The 18,867-nt window shown below is 45.9% G+C and overlaps 1 protein-coding gene across 4 annotated transcripts in view; it reads right to left on the reverse strand.

Annotated features, from left to right (window-relative positions):
• The window catches only part of ZFHX3 (zinc finger homeobox 3), a 533,455-nt gene that overhangs the window by 100,573 nt on the left and 414,015 nt on the right, over positions 1-18,867 (reverse strand). For all 4 annotated transcript variants that reach the window (XM_040571666.1, XM_040571667.1, XM_040571669.1 and 1 more), the window contains 2 exons: positions 13,186-15,941; positions 9,164-9,660 (listed from right to left, as the gene is read on the reverse strand). In XM_040571666.1, coding sequence (XP_040427600.1) covers positions 9,164-9,660; positions 13,186-15,895 — 3,207 coding nt within the window. In that variant the 5' untranslated portion in view covers positions 15,896-15,941. The remainder of the gene's footprint in view (positions 1-9,163; positions 9,661-13,185; positions 15,942-18,867) is intronic.

The raw sequence follows: 18,867 nt of genomic DNA on the forward strand, positions 1-18,867 counted from the left end.
GACATCCATTATTAAACAAAGCATGTCATCAAAAAGCCTGCAGCTGCACTTAGTTACCTGGCAAGGTCTGTTACCCGCTGCACTGAAAGCCTGATGCCCCTCTACCCCTGAAGTGGGAAAAGGGATTAACAGCATTTCCTGGTCTCCAATGCACACCACCCACAGCAGAAACACAGATGCCCAGACGGGGGCACAGGACTACCTGGCAGGGGAAATGGGTAACCACTTGAATGCAGGTCTTCAGCAGACACTGGCAAGCAAGAGCTTACAGCTCTGCCACACAACTCCACGTGCCAGCCTCAGCCTTCTACAAAACACTTGCCCAGCTCCTCTACCCACTCGCTCCAGCACTATCACACCCAGGCTGTTCCAGTCCTATCTGCTTGTCTTTGACTATGTGCATCAGGTGTATGCAGGAACGACAGGCTGAGGCCCCTGACAAACAGGCTTATTACCCATCTCAGACCAATCTCAGCCCAGCTGTTCTGACTGAAACTCCTCTTCACAGTGCTAAATCTGCAGGCAGGAGAGTAAGCAGACATTTCTGCATCAGTCTGTACTCACAGTGGCTAATTGCCTGGAAAAAAAAAAAAAAAAAAGTAGGTCTTTTGTATCCAGACCAGGATCTCTGAACACACATTCACCCTCCACGCTCTCCTCTGCAGTGATGCAACCTCCCACAACAGTACAGGAGGGACAGCAGGCTCCCCGACAGCTTACACCACCACAAGATCTCCTAGAGCTTCTGTCAACAAATCAGAGCAATGGCCATAACCACCTTATCCTCCATCCTCCCACCATCTGAAAATCTGTACTGACAAGCACCATCCAAAAGGGGAGAAATTCCCGCCTGGGGTGTGCAAAATTTAAATACCCATTCATGTACTCCACAGCTACTGGCATAAAAAACAAAAACAACAAAAAAAACACAACACAAATGCAGATAAAGCTGGTGTCATGCATGTGAAAAGGTCATGCAAGATGCACATTTCTGCCTCATCAAAATTGTGACATCTAGTGAGATGAGAGCTGAGGTCCAGGACAACTTCGCAAGACCGATCTTACTGCCTACTGCCCAGCGCTCTGCCTCGTCCCGCCAACCCCCCCCCATTCACGGTGAGCCAGAGAGGAACCAAGTTTAGCTATCTGTAGTTGTTCACAAGCAACTGCTACAAAGCCATAAAAAATATCTCAAATTTACACAGATTATGATAACAGCTTGTCAAGGTGGTCTCTGGCTTTTTTTTTAATCCATTTTCACAAATGTTTTGAATTCTAAATCTTGTTTCACAGTGAGCTTTTGGCTACCTATTTCAGTTAACTCCTAACACCTGCTACACCAAGCACCTGCTCCTGGCTCCTGTTCCAGTTGCAGTATCTCTCTCTCATTTGTTGCTGTTATAGGGTGATTTCTTCGCTAGGCACATGGCAGAGTACTTACTGGAAAACTGTTGAAAGAAGAACTGAAGTGTCTGAAGTCCACAAACAAAGCATTCAGCAGGCAGTGCTTTGTATTTTCAATAATTCAGATTTCAATTAGATTTCAGAAAAACCACAATCCCATGAGGGAGGCTACTGAAAGGGTTAAATGGACCCGACTGGTTTTTGTATTAAAATACTTGGCGATCCCAGTAGGATATTAAAACAGAACTGGATCACAGGGGCTCATTCCTCCTGTAAGTTCCTGTGCTGTGAAAAGCAGCCAGTTCCACGTAGAAGCCAGCTACAGTTTGCATTTCACTGAACGGGGAGGCAGCCACCAGGCAGAGCCTGCCGAGATGCACGCTCTGGCTCAGCTGCCCACCCCTCGCGGGGTGACCAACCCTCCGGGCTGATCTCCAGGAGCTCGGCCAGGCTGGCCCAGCTCCAGAGCCCCTCTCAGCTCTGAGATCCACCATCTGTGCAGACCGGGGTGCAGCTCAAAAAGTTTCTCAGGCTACGAGCTCAGCAAGGCTCAAAGTCCATTCCAGATTTAAACATGCTGCAGTCCTCAGAACTGTTTCAATTCACAAGCTTATCTTTCATCATGAGTTTATCCCAGACTAGAGGATGGCAGATTTGAATTAAAGGTTTCAGAGACCAGCTTTAAAAACAACTTTGTGGGGAGACTTTTAAATGGATATTCACTTGTGAAGCTACCATTGGAATTTTAAGTTAGACCTTGCAGGAAATCAGTTAAAAGTCCCTTATAATTTGTAATTTAAACAGGCTTCTGGCAAAATCCATGTTACTCATGAGTGTAATTCAGAGCTGTGATGCTGCATCTGTAGTTCAAAAGATAAACTTGCAAAAACGAACCCAAAACACACAGAAGTCAGACAGCGAGTAAATCAAAGGTTAATACATCTCTAAATCCTCTGTAACACGCACGATAGACTCTTTGTGGGCAGCTTTACCCTAAGAACCTTAAAATGCAGAGACTGAAGGAAGTTTTTGATAAAAATCAAAACCCAAACACGTTTCCTCTTGCCTACGTTAAATCATTTCAGTATTTCAAAACTGAATCATGCGAACTACACACAGCTCCGGCAATGCTGAGAAGAGCTCTCCTGCAGGACCCCTACATGAGGCTGAAGCCTGGTCTGGTTCCAGGGTCTGAAAGCAAAACCACCACTTGATGGCAACAGCCATGGATTAAAGTTTTATGTACTCCGTGTGACGAGAGATCTCTGCCAGCAGGTGTAGAAGGATGGGACTATATAGAGAGTTTTCCAAACTTCTGGTAGGCTGATTAAAATGCGTGAGAAAAAAAAAGGAGAAACACAAACTGCTTTCCACTTCAGTCTCTCCTATCATTTAGCCAAAAGCCAAGTACTCCTTTTATTCACTTCTTGTTGCCATTAATTTTCTGATTTTTTCTCTTGTTAAAACTCGAAAACCTATGATAATTCTTTATAAAACTCCTTACCTGATAAAATGTAGAGCTTTTATACACTGATGCCCTACAGGAAACATCTGCTGTCAGCCAAATGGTGAGATGAGATGACTGTCAGCTTTACTATACTGCAGAACATTGGCATGCTTAACTTGCATTAATTCCAAAAGGAACGGCAACCAGATTTTAACTAGCGTTTTCTGATACCTAAAGCATTTCTCTTATGTAAAGGAAAACAAACAAACAAAACTCTAAAGATGACAAACAGTATTAACAAAATAGAAAGTCAGGGGCAAGCAGCAAGCTGTCATGATGTGGATGCTGGTAGACAAGAGTATTTATAACAACGTAACAGCAGCCATAATGGGTGATATCAAGGATTGATCCATCCAAAATCCATTCAAAGAGCAGCCACTAGCAGTGGAATTTGTAAAATGAAAAAGGGCGGATATAAAGCAATTCTTTCCCAGTGCATAATCAAAAATAGCTACCAGCTATTTGAGAATTCACTGAGACAGAGTTTGCATCTTAATTACGATTTAATGAGCACCAATGTACCAACTCCTCGTGTATCTGCCCAGTTAGTTCCTTTTTCAATCTACCTGAATGTCTGCTCTCTGCAATATCCCATGGCAATGAAATTCACATGTAAATGAAGTGATGCACAAAGAAGCCCCCCTGCCCCCATTTTAAACCTGTTGCTAATCATACCAGATGTTCCTTACTTTTGTGCTAGGACAGTAAGGTGAGCAACTGCTGCCTATTCACCTCCTCTGCTCCATTCTGGATTTGTGCATCAAGCTAATCCCAAAAAGTCTATTTATTGCCTTCATAGAAGTCATTCTGTCCAGGTATTATCTCTGCTGCTTTCTCTGGGCTCTTTCTAGTGTTTTTTTTTTTTTTTTTTTTTTTTTTAAATGTTCAATTTAGCTCATCTCAGGAAAAATGATATTCAGTGATCAGGAAAATCAAGGATTTTTTTCCTTTCCTTTTTCCTTCTTCTTAAACTTATAGTCGATTTTAAAGCTTGCTTTTTACACCATTTCTAGATCACTTACAAACAAAAACTACACGTCTTTCTAGCCTTTCTTCTCCATGATGAACGTAAGCTTTTGTTTTACCTTTTGTTTCATATCCTTATCTAGCTATCCATTCATGGATCTCTTCTCCTAGTGACAATACCTGCATCTTTGTTTAAGAGCTATTAAATGAGAACCTTGGCAAACACTCTGCAAACGCCCCTGGCCTGCACGAGCCACACCAACCCCGTCTATGGGCTGCCTGATTCTTTCAAATAACTGAGAAAACTTCCTCTTCCAAAAGCCTGTTTCTTCCCTTTCTAATTCATATGCCTACTAAGACTTTTATTACACTTTTTATCCACTTGTTTACTCAGTGCTTTGCAGTTTCTGGCACATATTACTGCCACAAGTCTGTATTTTGCATGCAGGTTCCTGCAGAACTCTTCAGTGAAGAGCCCTGGTAACCCCAGTGACTTGCTCCTGCACTTGCACCTCCACCCGAGACCACTGCTCAGATTTATCCTACATAAAGAGGCATCCTTGAATTCTTCTCTGTGAAAGATGGGAAAAAAAATCATTCCTTCCCCACCCTGTACTGTGGTTGTCCTCCTCTTTTTCTTTTCTACACATCCCCTCCTTTCCTATTTAATCATGTCAGACTTCGAGGACTTTCCTTTTCGTATTTTTTTTCCTTTATTTTTTTTTCCTATTTTCAAATTTTTCTCATGGGTAGTACACGTCCAAACACCTAACGTGGATTTAAGTAAATCCTCTGTGACCTACGCACACTGCACCCTTTTAATTTCTCCTTAGCATTAGCTCACCCATTTTCATGTAGTTTTTACTTCAAAGCTTGATATGGTTACAGTAGATGGTCTTTTTGTTTGTTTTTAATATGTAAGGACACTGAATTTGAATGCATTATCACATCACTGTTATTCACTAACTGCATCTTACACAATATTCCACGTATCACTTGAGAATTAAACCTTTTTGGAGTTTTGCTTACTAGAGTCAAGTAAGTTAATGCACGCTATCACCCTAACCCCTGTCACACTTACGTGTTCTGCACTCTCACACTGGAGTATCCTTGGAATTATCTTCCTCTCCACCAGCTTTCTCAAGTGCCTATTTAATCAGTATCTTCATTTAAGACGAACAGTCCCACCATAGCTCTTTAATTTACACCACATAGAACAAACTTTTGCTTTTGGTCTGCCTCATATATTGAGCTTAACTGGAACTGTAAAAGCTTGCCTCCCCAATGCCAACACAGCTCAGCATCTTGCTGCAGCTGCTCCTGTTCAGCCTCTGCTCGCAGAAGATGCGAACGCTCCTGCGGTGCCCGTGGGAGAGGCAGGAGGAGACGCACAGTAGGAGCTGCAGTGGAAGGCAACTCCCACCACCTTCGGCTGGGTTTGTAGCTGCTCCTTGTGTTCTCACAAGGTTCACTGGTCATCTTTCTTTCTTTCCAGGTCAGCACAGAGCCAGAAAGTTTCATTATTGCTGGCATCTTGAGTGCTGATATTAAGGAGTCTTTCTCCTATATGCTCTGCCTCTCCTACTTAACAAGAAGCTCTATGTAGGGTAACATATAGCCCAAACCCTCTCCTTCAGACCCCACAGTCCCTAAGAAAGTTACTTAGCACTTGGAAAGCCAGAAAAATGAAAACACTAAATGAACTCATCGAGTGCACTCATTTGGCAGTCTGGCCAGCAATGTGTTTCTTCAGTAGTTCTGTGTTTAAACTTCTGATTGAGTTACAGGTTTTGAACTAGAGATTCTCAGGAAGTTGTAGGAAACATCCAAACTTGGCTCCTGCTCTAGCAGATTAATCCCTCCTGGAAATTCCACCTGTGCAATGGATGTTGAGAACTCATGCCTGACCTCTTCCAGATGTGGGGCATGCTGCTGTGCTCCAAGTCTGGCCTAGTCTTTTGTGCTGACGAGAAGACAAGACTTAGCTTCTGCTACGGAACCCCTGCACTTGTAAAGAGTTTGCACAATCCCCACCTCTCTGCTTACAACTGCTGACACAACTCAACCCCAGTCTCATACAATACTCATCTGGCTGCCCTAGCTAGGGCATGAAGGGCCTTCAAATCTGTCATCTACCTCAAACCAGCACAACCACATCTTGACATCTTAGAAATTTAAACTCACGTTTACTGCGGTGCTCCTGCTTTCCTGGTAGTTTCTCTGAGAAAATAAAAAAATACAAACCGCACAAAGGAGATAAAAAATCATGTTCAGAGGCACAATTATGGTACTTCCCCAAGTAAGTGCCAGATAAACAACAGAATTTCCTAGCTAGCCCCAGGATTTAGGGGAACAAGAGGATAAAGGATTACCAGATCCTTCCAGTTCCTCATTGTAAGCATGGACCCCACAGTTGCATCCCTGCCCCCTCATCGCTGACCAGGGAGGAGGACTGTTGCAAGCTGTTACGATGTGCAGGACAAAGATGGCAGCAGAAGACCAAACCTCCTCCTCTGGCACTGGAAGCATTGCAGGAGAAAACGGAAAGGTTCACTAGACTATGGGCTAACAGCATCTCCAGACCACATTTCTGGCAACATGTAGCACCAATGGAAGAGGCTCTTGGGCAATGCAAGCAGCCAATAACATGTAATTTAAGAGGAAAATGGCAAAAAAGCAGAATAAGGAGGATTGTGTGTGATAAGCCTAGTGCGCGCTCTCACCCAGCAGCATCTGGAGAGGATTTTCTCCAGCAGGCAGGGAAGAACTCGATTACATCCAGTTAACTGTGCTCTAAACTGATTATGCATGTGCCAGGCTAATGGATTACATTAGCAAGAGGAAAAATAACATCCAATCAATCTCAATTTACTGCAGACCACACCAAGGCCTGAGAGAAGAGAAATCATTCTGTGAACTACCCCCACTCCCACTGCATCTTTTCAGCTATCAAAAGAGACACGGCATTACAATCACTCTGAAGACTGCAAGAATTGCACTGAGGCCTCAGCAAACAACTCGCTTTATCCATAGAAAGGTTTTTCCATAAAGTCAAACACCGATTCCAGCAATGCTGGTGTGAGACACTGCGAATCCTACCTTTTGCTGTCCCCTACCACAGCAGGCAAGTGAGCAGCCACGCAGAGCAACATGAGCTACACTTTATGATAAAATAGTCTGTGGTTTAATCAAAACAAAGAAAATCCCATACTGTGCATTTCACAGACTTTATGCACACTAGAAAGCTAATATGTGGACTGCACAACAGACTTCACCTCTTTGAAATGTGTTTTTTTTGGTCTAGTGGTCTCACTGCTTTTGTGTCAGAAGCAAAGCAGTACTATAGCAACTCTGAGACCTCCCCAGGCCTCTTATGAACCTGAAAACTGACAATTCCTCTTCACCTGAGGAAAGCATTTCAGGAATCTTTATTACATAGATTTATGGCTGGTCCCCAATATGACTTTAAAACTTTTTTTTTTTTGGAATTGCAATTGAAGTGCCCCAACTGTTTCTTCCCCAGTTCCCCAGTAGAAATCACTAGAAATGAAGGGGTCCAGACCCAGAATTTTTAGTATTTTTAAGAGAACAATGTTAAGTGTTAAAACTCATAATAGAGCTTTCAAATACCTCTTTTGTACCCCAAATTCAGTATCACAGAGAAGATTTGATTCCTCGGCTGGCTTTTTAAAGCCTCAGTGGGATACTCATGACCCCAATTTCCAAGCTGATTTTATTTCCTCAGGTCTCCTGCATACCTGAGAGCAGAGGCATAAAGGTAGGTATGACCACTTTTAGAGCCAGACTCTGCTGCACTATGTTGATTCTCAGCTGATGATGGTAAGAGTGATCGTCACAGAAACCTTGGCCTCAACAACTCACTAGAAATGTTTTCTGCTCTTCTTCTCCAGGCAAGTCCAACAACCACATTTCTAGACAAATCTTCTATAATGCTCCTGGTCACATCTTTCCTCTCTGAATTTGCTGAAACTGTGCATTCCCAGGAAAAATCCAGGAGTATTGAAATCTAATGCACCCACACCATGATGTGGGTGGGATACTGTACAGTGTGATGTCAAGTTTTACAGTCCCATTACTTAAAGAAAAACAACTGAGAAACAATTAATAAGAACAAAATATGATCTGCTTGAATATGTACCTTCATACATAAAGAAAATCTCACTCAATTTGGGGAAAAGCGGGGAAAAAAGAATGGGGATAGAAAGAATATAAAAAAATTGAGATAAACAAGAAGGCAATGAGTGGGATAGCATGTGTGAATGGAAGGTATGCGGCTGCCTAGATTTATGGCAATTCGTACCTGATTGTTCATACTAAAGCCATTATGGGATGATTAGAGAAAAAGGTGAAGCTTTAAGTCCAGTGAAAATCAATAGAAACGTCTGGAGCAATTCTGCTGCGCGAGTGAAAGGACTATTTACTGCATCTGGAGCTCCTCTTGGGTTACAGCCCAGAGGGTTCAAGCAAGCAAGGGGAGAGGGGCTGTGAACAAGAGAAGTAAGTCAGGAAAAAGAAGATGGTCAGGAAAAAGAAGATGGCGATAAAGACACAAAATGAGGCCAAAACAAACAAACTAACAAACAACTAAGGAAGGAAAACAAGATGGCAGTCACAGGCCAAATATTACCACGGATGAAACCCTGCAATGCCTCCTAACTCTGGCCAAAGCATGGCCAATACATGCACACATACACAGGTTTCTCTGCCCACCTTCTTCTAGCTTCAAGCAAGCAGCAAGCACTTCCACTTTGCTCACAGATCCCAGCATTAACATACGCGGAGCATTAAAGCACTGTGATGGCAGCCCTCTTCTTCCTTCCCTCCCTGCTCCCTCCACCCAGCCCTCTCAAAGCCAGAATAACCCATTTCTCTGAGAACAGCAAAAGTCTTCAAGTTCTCCTGAAGAATCTTATACAGCTTAATGACCCACCTTACAGAAGAGAGCCAACAGAGGCTAATACTGTCTTGCACAGTATTTTCAACAGTGATTGTTATTCTTTGCGTGAAAAAGTTTAACCCATACACAATACTTATAAGACCTACAAGCCCCCATATTAAAGTGCCTTGAAATGGCCTCAGGCTTTAAAACCTGCAGCTGCTACGAGAACGCAAGCTGAAGAGCTGTATCGTGCAAGTGAGACTGGGTCCCACTGGAGAGATCTGAGCAGCTTGTCTCCAAAGGATCACAACCCACTGCAGATCAAAATAGATTTTCCTTTGTTCCAGCACTTGGGCAACGAAAGATGAAGCAAAGCCAACCCTTACCTTATAGAGCTTCAGGCTGGCCTCATGCCTTGAGTTCACCGTGTGAAGACGCAGCTTCTCTAGACTGTTGGTGTAGTAGTCGCAAGCATTGCATTTCAGATGTACTGGATTCCCAATGGCCACACACTTCAGCCTCCACTCGTTGGCCTTCCCACCCTCCTTGATATGTGCTACCAGCTGGTATTTCTGCACATGCTTGTCCGTCTTACAGTGGAGCTGGAAGTTTGCCTTGAGCTGCGTGTTGTAACGGCACAACTTGCACTGGTATGAGTCTCCCATCACTGCCTTCCACTCGTCTTCAGGGAGGCTACGCTCCACATTCATGTGGAGGCCCAGCATGTCCAAATTATCTGTAGTGAACTTGTTGCACACAGCACACTGGAAGAGCTTCAGCGATGGGTCATTTGTTTGCGTGAAACTCTCACCCAAGTTCATTAGCTCCTCAGACACCAGCTGTCCACCGCCTAACCGCATGTCCAGGGGGATCTCTCCACCCACTGCACGAAGGAAAAAGGGGAAAAAAGAGGTCAGAAAATCTAAATTCTTTAGTTGCCAGAAGAGAAGCATAGAACGGAAATCTGTTCTCAGTGCAATTCTTGCATCCACCAAATCCACAGCAAAAGCCAAGCACAGCTGTCCCTTCACTTATTCCTCTTCTGCTGGCCAGTACCATATCTGATGAAAAAAAGCAATAGCAGCCAGCACGTAAGGCTGGGAAAGGACTGCAGTAGCCCTTGCTACCTACCTTGTAAATGCCAAGCTCTGAAAGATAAGCATCCACCCCTCTGCCCATGAAAGGCGACACGAAAAAAACCTACTTCTGACAGTTTCTGAGGAGGACAAATTCCTTAGTATTGCACTGCAAGTCTCTGTGGCCATATCAAAAACAGGATAATGGGTTTTCCTGTTTTTTTTTTTTTTCTTGCCTACCTGGAGAAGCAAGAAATGTTACCTCACGCAGTACCTAAGCACTATCTCAACGTGATCTTGGCCACAAGTTCAAGCAATATGAGTATTATATAGATAAGTCACCACACTGCAGTCAGGAACGGGCAACGTGCAGAATATTGCACATACAAAACCAGTCTGAAAGGTGCCACTCCTGCAGCATTAGATCTGTTCTCTCGTCCAACAGTTCAAAAATGAAAGACAGTCTTCTAAAACCAATGTTGATAGATGCTTTGTACGCCCAAGAAAAAGACAACCATTATTAATAATGTGAGTGCAAGAACATGTCAAGGAAAGCCAGCAGGATGCTTGCTGTCTTTAAGTGTCATATATCTACTCTTCAAACCAAGAGCTGAACTCTGTTCAGTTACAGTAAATGAGTACAGCAAGCTCTGATTTACATCAGATTACTTTGAAGATACGGACAGAGACTTTTTTCTAACGTTAACTTTTTATGTCAAAGCACAGAGACCAACCATCAGCCTTTTCTTAGGGCCTTTGCTCCACCTTGCTCTCTTTTTCCATAAGCGAAGATACTTGTGCTCTCCTCCTGCAGCCTTTTGGTATTTTACCTTGATCTTATGTCATAGCTTGGCGTAAAAGTCTTATTTTATCAAAGGAACCTTCAGGTCAACAGTTACTCAGCCAATCAAAAAGTTTCCTATGTTTCAGTCTGTTTGCTGAGAAAGAGCTAATACTGGGAGAACACTCCAAGTTCAGGCAGATACCTTAACTCCATACTAACCTTTCTGAAAGCACGTAACCACAGCTGGTGCAGATTGCAGCTTTAGGCAGTATATATGCTACTATCTCTCCTGCAGAAATACAATGCCATGATGTTCATTACAGTCCTAAGCGGGAAGAACTACAGCTTACAAGACAACCTGACTGCTGAGTTTGTTAGAGGGTACCTTGTGCTCACACAGGGAAGAACTGGTTGGAGAAAAAAAGTCCCATTCATGTGGAACAAGCCCCAGTGCCAGACACCTGCCCTTCGGCCAAAGCAGTCATGATCCTTTTTCTCAGTCGACTCTATCCCTGCCTGCCACAGCAGAATTACACCCTGCACATAGCTACTCCTGCATACCTGCTCACCAAACACACAAAGAGGAGGGAACAGACCACCTGCCTTCCATAGCCCACATCTCCGAATCATGGTAATTTTCCTAAGCATTCCTCTTAAGATATATCCTGAAATCTTCTCTTTGAATCAGTCTACTCTAAACACATCATGCAGTAAAAACATGAAAGCAGTATCTTCTGATTTATTAATATTCTACTCAAACCCAGTTTTGGACTGAAGTGTAAAAATAGAAAAAATCTGCTTCACTTCTAACAAAGTCCATAGTATGTGTATGAGTTAAATGAGCTGAGCTTATGTCAAGTGCTTATTGACATGGCAAAGGGCCTCCCTCCGTGATCTTCAGCTTGAGAACTGTAACCATCAAGTGTACTATTCACAAATCACTTTTCAGGCAAGCTCGTATACATTCAAGGCCTTGTCTTGCACTTTAAGAGACTTCAGTTAAAATACTCCCAAATTCTCTCATGCCAACCTCCCTGTACTTCAGCAAGGAGGCTCTATGAGCTACAAAAGGGGTGCATTCCAAGAAACCACCCACAGATGACTCCCTAACTTTACATGCTACTACTATAAGCTACATCACAAATGGCTGTCAGTTACATCTGTTGGCAACTCAGTGCTATTGAAAACATACTGGAAAAGATTATGTCCTTGACCTCCCAAAGATGCAAGCTGGGACACCAAAGAAAAAATTAAAATAATTAATTTATAGTCACTTGAGTTCCTCCGTTTTCATTTTTTTAGTATCTTGTGTTGTTGTTCACTCATATGACTTTCACGTCCTTCTGGACTAATAATAAGCAGTACTATGAATAGCTGAAGGAAAGGAGAACATGCATGAGACCAACGAACCAGTAACGTAGCGCATCAGTAATAATAGCATCAATGGATGGACAAGAGTAGAGAGGGCAGAGTGCAGCACAAAGAAATTAGCTCAGAGGGAAGCAGGTAAAGTGGCAGATTTCTTTTCACATACTTTCTGTAGGCATTATGAAAAATCCTCAGCAATAGCAGAAGAATGTAGAAACAAAGTCATTTCAGCTTTCAGTTACTATGCCCTAAGTGTCGTGTGGGACTCTGTGATGAAAGCTGAAATACAACAGTGCTGCAGCGGCTGCCACCAGTCTTGTGCAATGTAAGCGGCATGGTGGAAGAACTTCACTGGAACCTACCCCTACCCCATTCTAACTCTTGGGCTAAATTGTGTGGGGATAGGGTGTGCTCCCCGCAGTGCCAAGACAAACATGGTGAATGCTTGTTGTCAGGAAAAACACATTTGGTAATTTATTTCAAAGTGCTTTTGTCATTTGATGAGAGAAATAATCTCTCTCTCTAGCCATTCTTCAGATTAATGACTCTCATCCAGTCAAGCCTCAAATCTTGTATATCATGCTGGCATCAGAGGAACATTTCAGTTCAGTTTCTTCAGCAGAGGAACATCCCCCCTTCTACCAAATTCATCACAACTCTCAAAACACGCTTACCTTTTCTTCTCAGGGCAACACAACATGTAAGACACCAACTCAGTCTCTGCCTCTGAGAGCACTAGCTGCTGACCAGACAGCCTCACAAAGCCACCCACCAAACAGTACTTGCATTCCTTACCAAAACAAGAGAAAATCATCAGGAAACCGTTGGAAAGCATCCTTTCTATAGTAATGAGGAACATTTAATGCATGTTAGCTGTAATCTGTATCTACTGCTTTATTACCTCCTTACCAGAACTTTTAGAAAACATACCAAGAAGTGACATACTTTCCCCAGATGAGAGAAACTGTCGTGGGGGAATGCAGAAGACAAGTCTCTACTGCGCAGACTCCATCCTTGACCATCACACACAGGCCATTCACTGCACTGCAGCGCACAGCAAGCCGCAGAGACAGAACAAAGAATTTGGCACGCAGCGCGCAGCCCACACGAGGGTTTTATGGTAACACAAACACAATCCCTCCCTCACACATAGAAACAGTGGAAAACCCTTCAACCTCACCTAGAGATGGAGTCATCGTTGCCATGGGGTTGGTGGGATCAAGCTGGAATCCACCCATCATGAACTGTGCATCTGACGAAGTGCTATCCATCTTCAGGTTGGGAAGGTTCATGTTCTGGGCCAGGTAGTACTGGTAGAGCTCGGCCTCGGCAGGGGACGGCAGGCTACTGAGGCCCAGGTGCCGGTTATGTTGGATTTGGGACATATTTTGCTGAAGCAGCATCATATTGTGCATGTGTTTCTCACTGGTCATGTGAATACGAAGGTTTCTAGCTACGTTGGTCTCATAGTCGCACACCTCGCACCGCCACGTGGGTTTGGTTTTTGGTTTGGTGGGGGAGGGGGCCCCACAGGTGCTACCAATGTTGGCAGCTGCAGCGGCCGCGGCTGCTGCAGCCGCTGCTGCCGCCCCAGCGGTGTGGCTGAAGACTTGCTCTCCCCCTCCGTTCTGCAGGTTTTGCATGTTGTTGAGATGCTTGTCAGACTGCATATGAATACTGAGGTTGCCTTTGGTAGTAGTGGAGTAGTTACAGACCTCGCAGCGGAAGGGCTTGTAACCACAGGTGTAGCTCTCACCCCGTGCCAGCCGTGGGTGCGGCTGCCCACTTTTGCAGTAGACACAGGAGCCACCCGGCTCAGGATGTTTCTCCTTCATGTGCGCCTCAAGCGTCTGCTGGTACTTGTAGTGCCAATTGCACTTGGGACACTTGAGTGTCTTACATGAGTTGCGAGAATGCATCATAGTCATGTGGCCACCCAGCGACCGCGAGGAGCCCAGGACTGTGTCACACTTTGGGCACTCCACGCCGCTCCCCGAGGGGCACTCCCCACCCCCAAGTTCACAGAGGGGGCCAGCATGCTGGTGATGGGAGATGTAGCTCCCGTCCTCGCCCTCTGTGCTCTCATTTGGTTCTGGTGCTGTGGCATTGTCTTTATTGGCACTTTCATCGATAAAGTCCAGCCTCCTGCTGCCCTCTGCCACGTTGGCTCCACCGCCCTCATTGTTAAAGCTTAAGTGATTCCTCCTGTTTGCACCATCAAAGACAAAGGAAGAAGCAGAATTAGAACTAGTAGAAGCTGTGCCCCGCGACAGGGTCTGGAGCACGTTAGGCATTAAGGGAGAGTTAGAAATGCTTTGGTTTGAGAGAGCAAGGTCCTTTTTGCTGCTGCTGCTGCCGCCGCCTGCCACAGCCCCAGAGTCCTCCTGGGGCCTGTCCTCCAGTTCATCCTCCAACTCGCTTGGAAACAGTCCTTTGCAACCCTCATCATCCTCATCTTCTTCCTCTTCCTCCTCCTCCTCTTCCTCCTCCTCTTCCTCCACCTCCTCCTCTTCTTCCTCTTCTACCTCTTCAACTGGCTCTGCCTTCTCACAAAGGCTGTCCTGGTCGCCCCCTTCTTGCTTCTCCCCCTCTGCCACCCCAGGGTCCTTCCCCTCTGAGGATTTGGTGGGACTGGAAGCCAGCGGGCCCAGGGGGACTGAGGTAATTGGAGTCTTCAGAGCCGAGCTGGTCAGCCCACCCAGGTTGAGGAGCGTACCAGGGGCCAGGACACCTGACGGCGGCGGCTCCGCTCCGCCAGCTGGCCCAGCCTGGAGGGCCTGCTCGCCTTCCATACGAATGCCACTGAATTTACCATAAAAACTGTGTCCAGGGCCTATGAGGTTAGCTGTAGAAACAAGAGGGTGCTGAAAGGTTTTGTTTTTTGGTTCCAGAAAGCTGACAAGGGGTTCCTTGTCTTTGCCTATCCCTTGGATGATAGCGGAGATGTTCTTATTGCTAAGAATTTTCCGCTCCTCCTCACTCAGAGTCATTCGGTGGTCGTGCACCGCATGGGTCACGAATGAGCGGACATACCCAAAGGAGAGCTTGCACAAGAAACACATAAGGATGGGCTTCCTCTTCCCGTAGAGCACAAAGCCATCAAATTTGGACAGGTCCACATTGTTGGGAACATCTTTGGATACGCAGGAGCTTTTGGCAGAACCATCGCTGTTCAGGTAATCCTTGTTGCTTTTGTGTCGCACATCGAAGACGCGGAAGCTGTGCAGGACGGGGCTGATGCCCGCCAGGGCTGAGGTATTCGGGAAGGCCTGGTCTGAGCCCTCAAACCACTTCCCGAAGGATGAGGCTATGTGGAAGGTGTTGATGATCTGTGGGTAGACGGGGGCGGCGGCGGAGGGCTCTCCCTGCTTGGAGAGAGAGTTCGGGAGCAGCGAGGGGAGAGCCCCGCTGCCACTGCCACAAGCGCCCCCGCTCTGCACCAGCTGGCTGAGGCTCTCCACGATGTAGGCTGAGCCATCCGGCTGGTAGACGATCTCACCGGCCAGGTTCTCCACATCGCTCTCCTCGTCCCCGTCCTCACTGCTCTCGCTCCCGCTCTCCCCCCTCAGAGGCGGGGGTGGGCGGGCACCGGCGCAGCGGTGCTCCATGTAGCTCTGGAGGCCAGCGAAGGAGGCCGCGCACTGGCCGCAGCTCACCTCCTTGCCGGTGGGCTCGGTGCCGGGGCCGGCCGCGGCGCTGCTCTCGGGGACGCGCTCAGGGAAAGGGACCCTCAGGCTGTCCAGGGGTCCGCGGCTCTCCGCCGCAGGCTGCTCCATGCTGCTGGCCGTGTCCGGGAGGTGGGTGCTGTTGAGATCAGTCCATTGCTGGTGCTGAGGGATGCCGCACCCATTGTCCTTCCCGGGGATGACGGGCGAGTCACAGCCTTCCATGGCAGGGCCGGCACGGAGCACTCATTGCACCCGGTACGGCTGGGACCTGCAGGCAGGGAGAGAGGAAAAACCCAGGTGAGTCAGAGAGAAGACGACACAGTTCCCATATAAAGACCATGCATCGCAAACGCCCTGGGGATCCCGCGGGATGGCACGAGAACCGGTTTCCCAAAACAGGCTCCAGGAACAGAAGGCCCGACCTAGGATGCTGCACTGGGAGTGCAACCACAGGAAACGAGCAATGGCAACCAAAAGGTGCTCGCCACCTTCCACTTTCCCTGAGTCACTGAGGGGAGCAAGAAAGGCAAGAGGCTCATCAAAGAGAGCTGGAAGGTGGGGAAAACCTCCCCCTTCACCTTCCCTGAAGGGGGACAGGAAGATCGTAGGAACTGCATTGACACCCACAGAGCTTTAGATCTCCCGAAAGATCTTCAAAAAATAAAAATAAAAAAGATTAATAGAAAAGCTTTTGAGAGAAGCAGAGTTAGGAAGCTACAAAAGAATACTGCCAGAACTTCAAAACTTTGTAAAAATTGTAGTCCCATATCTGTGGCTTCCTAAGTCAGATGCTGTTCTTTTCAGGCAATTCCCCTCTGTTAGCTGCTCTGGGAGCACAGCAAGCATCCTGGGCTCAGTCTCACACGTGCACCTCTGTAGCAGATCATGAGACCCAGAGCAAGAATTTTGGAGTCACAGGTTTTAGTATGCACGGGAGATTTATTTGCTGTTTTCTGGACAGAGTTTAAAAGGAGAGACGTCAGGAGAAAAACCAAACAGGAAATTCCAGATCTGACAAGGGTCCATCCTCGGGATCGGAAAGTGGTCAGCTCAACATGCTTCAGGAAGCTCCCAGAGATCCTGCAGGACACAGCCTGAGCACAAACGCAAATAGATGATATAGGTCCTGGAGGAGAAGGATGGACACCCCTCCCACTATTTCTATTCCGCCAAGTACGAGACCCAGAGAACTCATACCAACAGGCAAGCAGCCGGTGAGCACAGGCTGCTGAACACTGCCAACATCCACAGCTCCCAGGTTTGCTGCAGCCTGGGGTTCTCCTTTATGCTGCAATCCTAATGGAGCCTGTTGGGCAAAATGAGCCTTTCTAGAGGTTACAGACCTGTGAGCTTAGGTCCCCAAAATGCTACTGTTATGAGCTGGAGCACTATAACGCAGACCGCAGATCAGTAGGAGATTGCCAGTTCAGCTGCAAACCTACCAAGAATTCTGCGTGCAAGGATGCATCTCTATAGTCTTCTTCCTATAGAGAAATGCTGGGCAAGCCAAATGGGATGAAACACCCACAAAAATTAAAACCCTACTACCTCACCTGCAATAGTGGTTTTCAACCTTTGAACAGATTTCCTTCTACATACAGATAAAAAGCATACAACCAAAACCAACTCTGGGTCAAAACTGTAAAAGCAGAGGAGAACTCCACATTTTTAGGATCAACAAAACACTGGTACTCTAGATCCGTGGTTATCAATGCCATGGAGGAATTTCTACATAGAATTCTATCTTCTACCAACTAAATGCAAGCATACTTGTGTACATACAAACAGATGTGGTTTTTTAAGCTCTCTTGGTTTGAGAAGTCCATTCACATTAACAGCCTGCTACCGCCCTTTGTCTCTTTCAGAGACTATTAGTGTTTTGACAACCTAAAATGCTACCTAAACATTAAATATTATAATTATAGTTTGAAAGTTTTTCCAGTACTTTCTAGCTTGATCTGAGTCCATTAGATATGGCAGACTCCTGAGAGCTTCTTTAGAGCAGTGTACCTGTAACACAGGCACACCTTGCATGCAACTGCGCCGGCAGCTTGCTGCTGCACAGATGTGCAACTGTTACTTAACTAAGGAAAGAGAAAGAAAAGTATGGAAAGAACTAAACATTTGTCAGAGAATGCCTCATCAGTTGCAAAGCTGGTAACACACAACAGAAGCACAGAATGAAGTATCTGAACTAGTTCAAGCAAAAGAAAATGCAGCAACATTAAATGGCCTCTCTCGTCTTCCTGCTTTCATTATCTACCAGCTTATTTTCCCTCAGTACCAGCAGCCATCCCTCCTTTTCCTGGTTTGCCTGCAAGTCTTGACCTCTTTTCCCTTCATACTGTTTCCTATGTAACTATGTATATGGAATGACAGACACGTGTGCTTACAACACATGAATTTATATGCCTTCACTTTCTCCAAGCCCTTCTTCATCCACAATAACATATATGCCTAAGTTCTGTGATATTACAGACCAACATTAATAACAGTATGCTAGAGCGGTCCCTCTAGGTGTGAAAAGGATCTCTCTCACCTATCCTCCAAATACTGCTCTTCCCTTTAGGGCTACCCCTGCATGCGCTCAGGAGTACACTCCATGCATGCTTTTGGCTAGCAGCTGTTGAACAGCTTCTGATGCCCTTTCCCCTGTGCTGCTGAGCCTCCCACTGCAGAGGAAAGCAAAAGCTCCCGCTGCTAGCACCAGAAAGCACTCCAGCATTCAGAGGGAGGCGTCTTCTGTTTTGTCCTCACCCCTGCACCAGGGACAACGCTCCCCAGCACCCAAACACTATTCCAGCGTTGTGGGAATCTGAAGTGGAATAATCAGACAAAAGCAAGCCTGACCTTCTTTCTCACACTGCTGACCACCTGATTTGGATTCTGGACATCCCCACCTGAAGGTATCTGGGCAGTTTTCCATTCTATTTTACTTCAGGTGAAACTTGAGAAAAAGTATTTACTGCTACTTGTGAAATCAGAAAGTAGCAGTTCTCAAAGCAAGCGCAGAGCAGCTGCCTACAGAGGGACACAGAGGCACGATGGTTTTACGATCCAAAGTGTTTGTACACATAGCTTTATAGCATTTCCAGTTCCCACTTTCCTTGGACCTTATGCCATGCACAGCTATCTGAGTGGCTGCATCGGGAATAAATAGCAGCTTGATCTGCAATAGAAATAACCTGGTGCAC

The sequence above is a fragment of the Cygnus olor genome, chromosome 12 (genome assembly GCF_009769625.2).
Source record: "Cygnus olor isolate bCygOlo1 chromosome 12, bCygOlo1.pri.v2, whole genome shotgun sequence".
NCBI classification, from domain to species: domain Eukaryota; kingdom Metazoa; phylum Chordata; class Aves; order Anseriformes; family Anatidae; genus Cygnus; species Cygnus olor.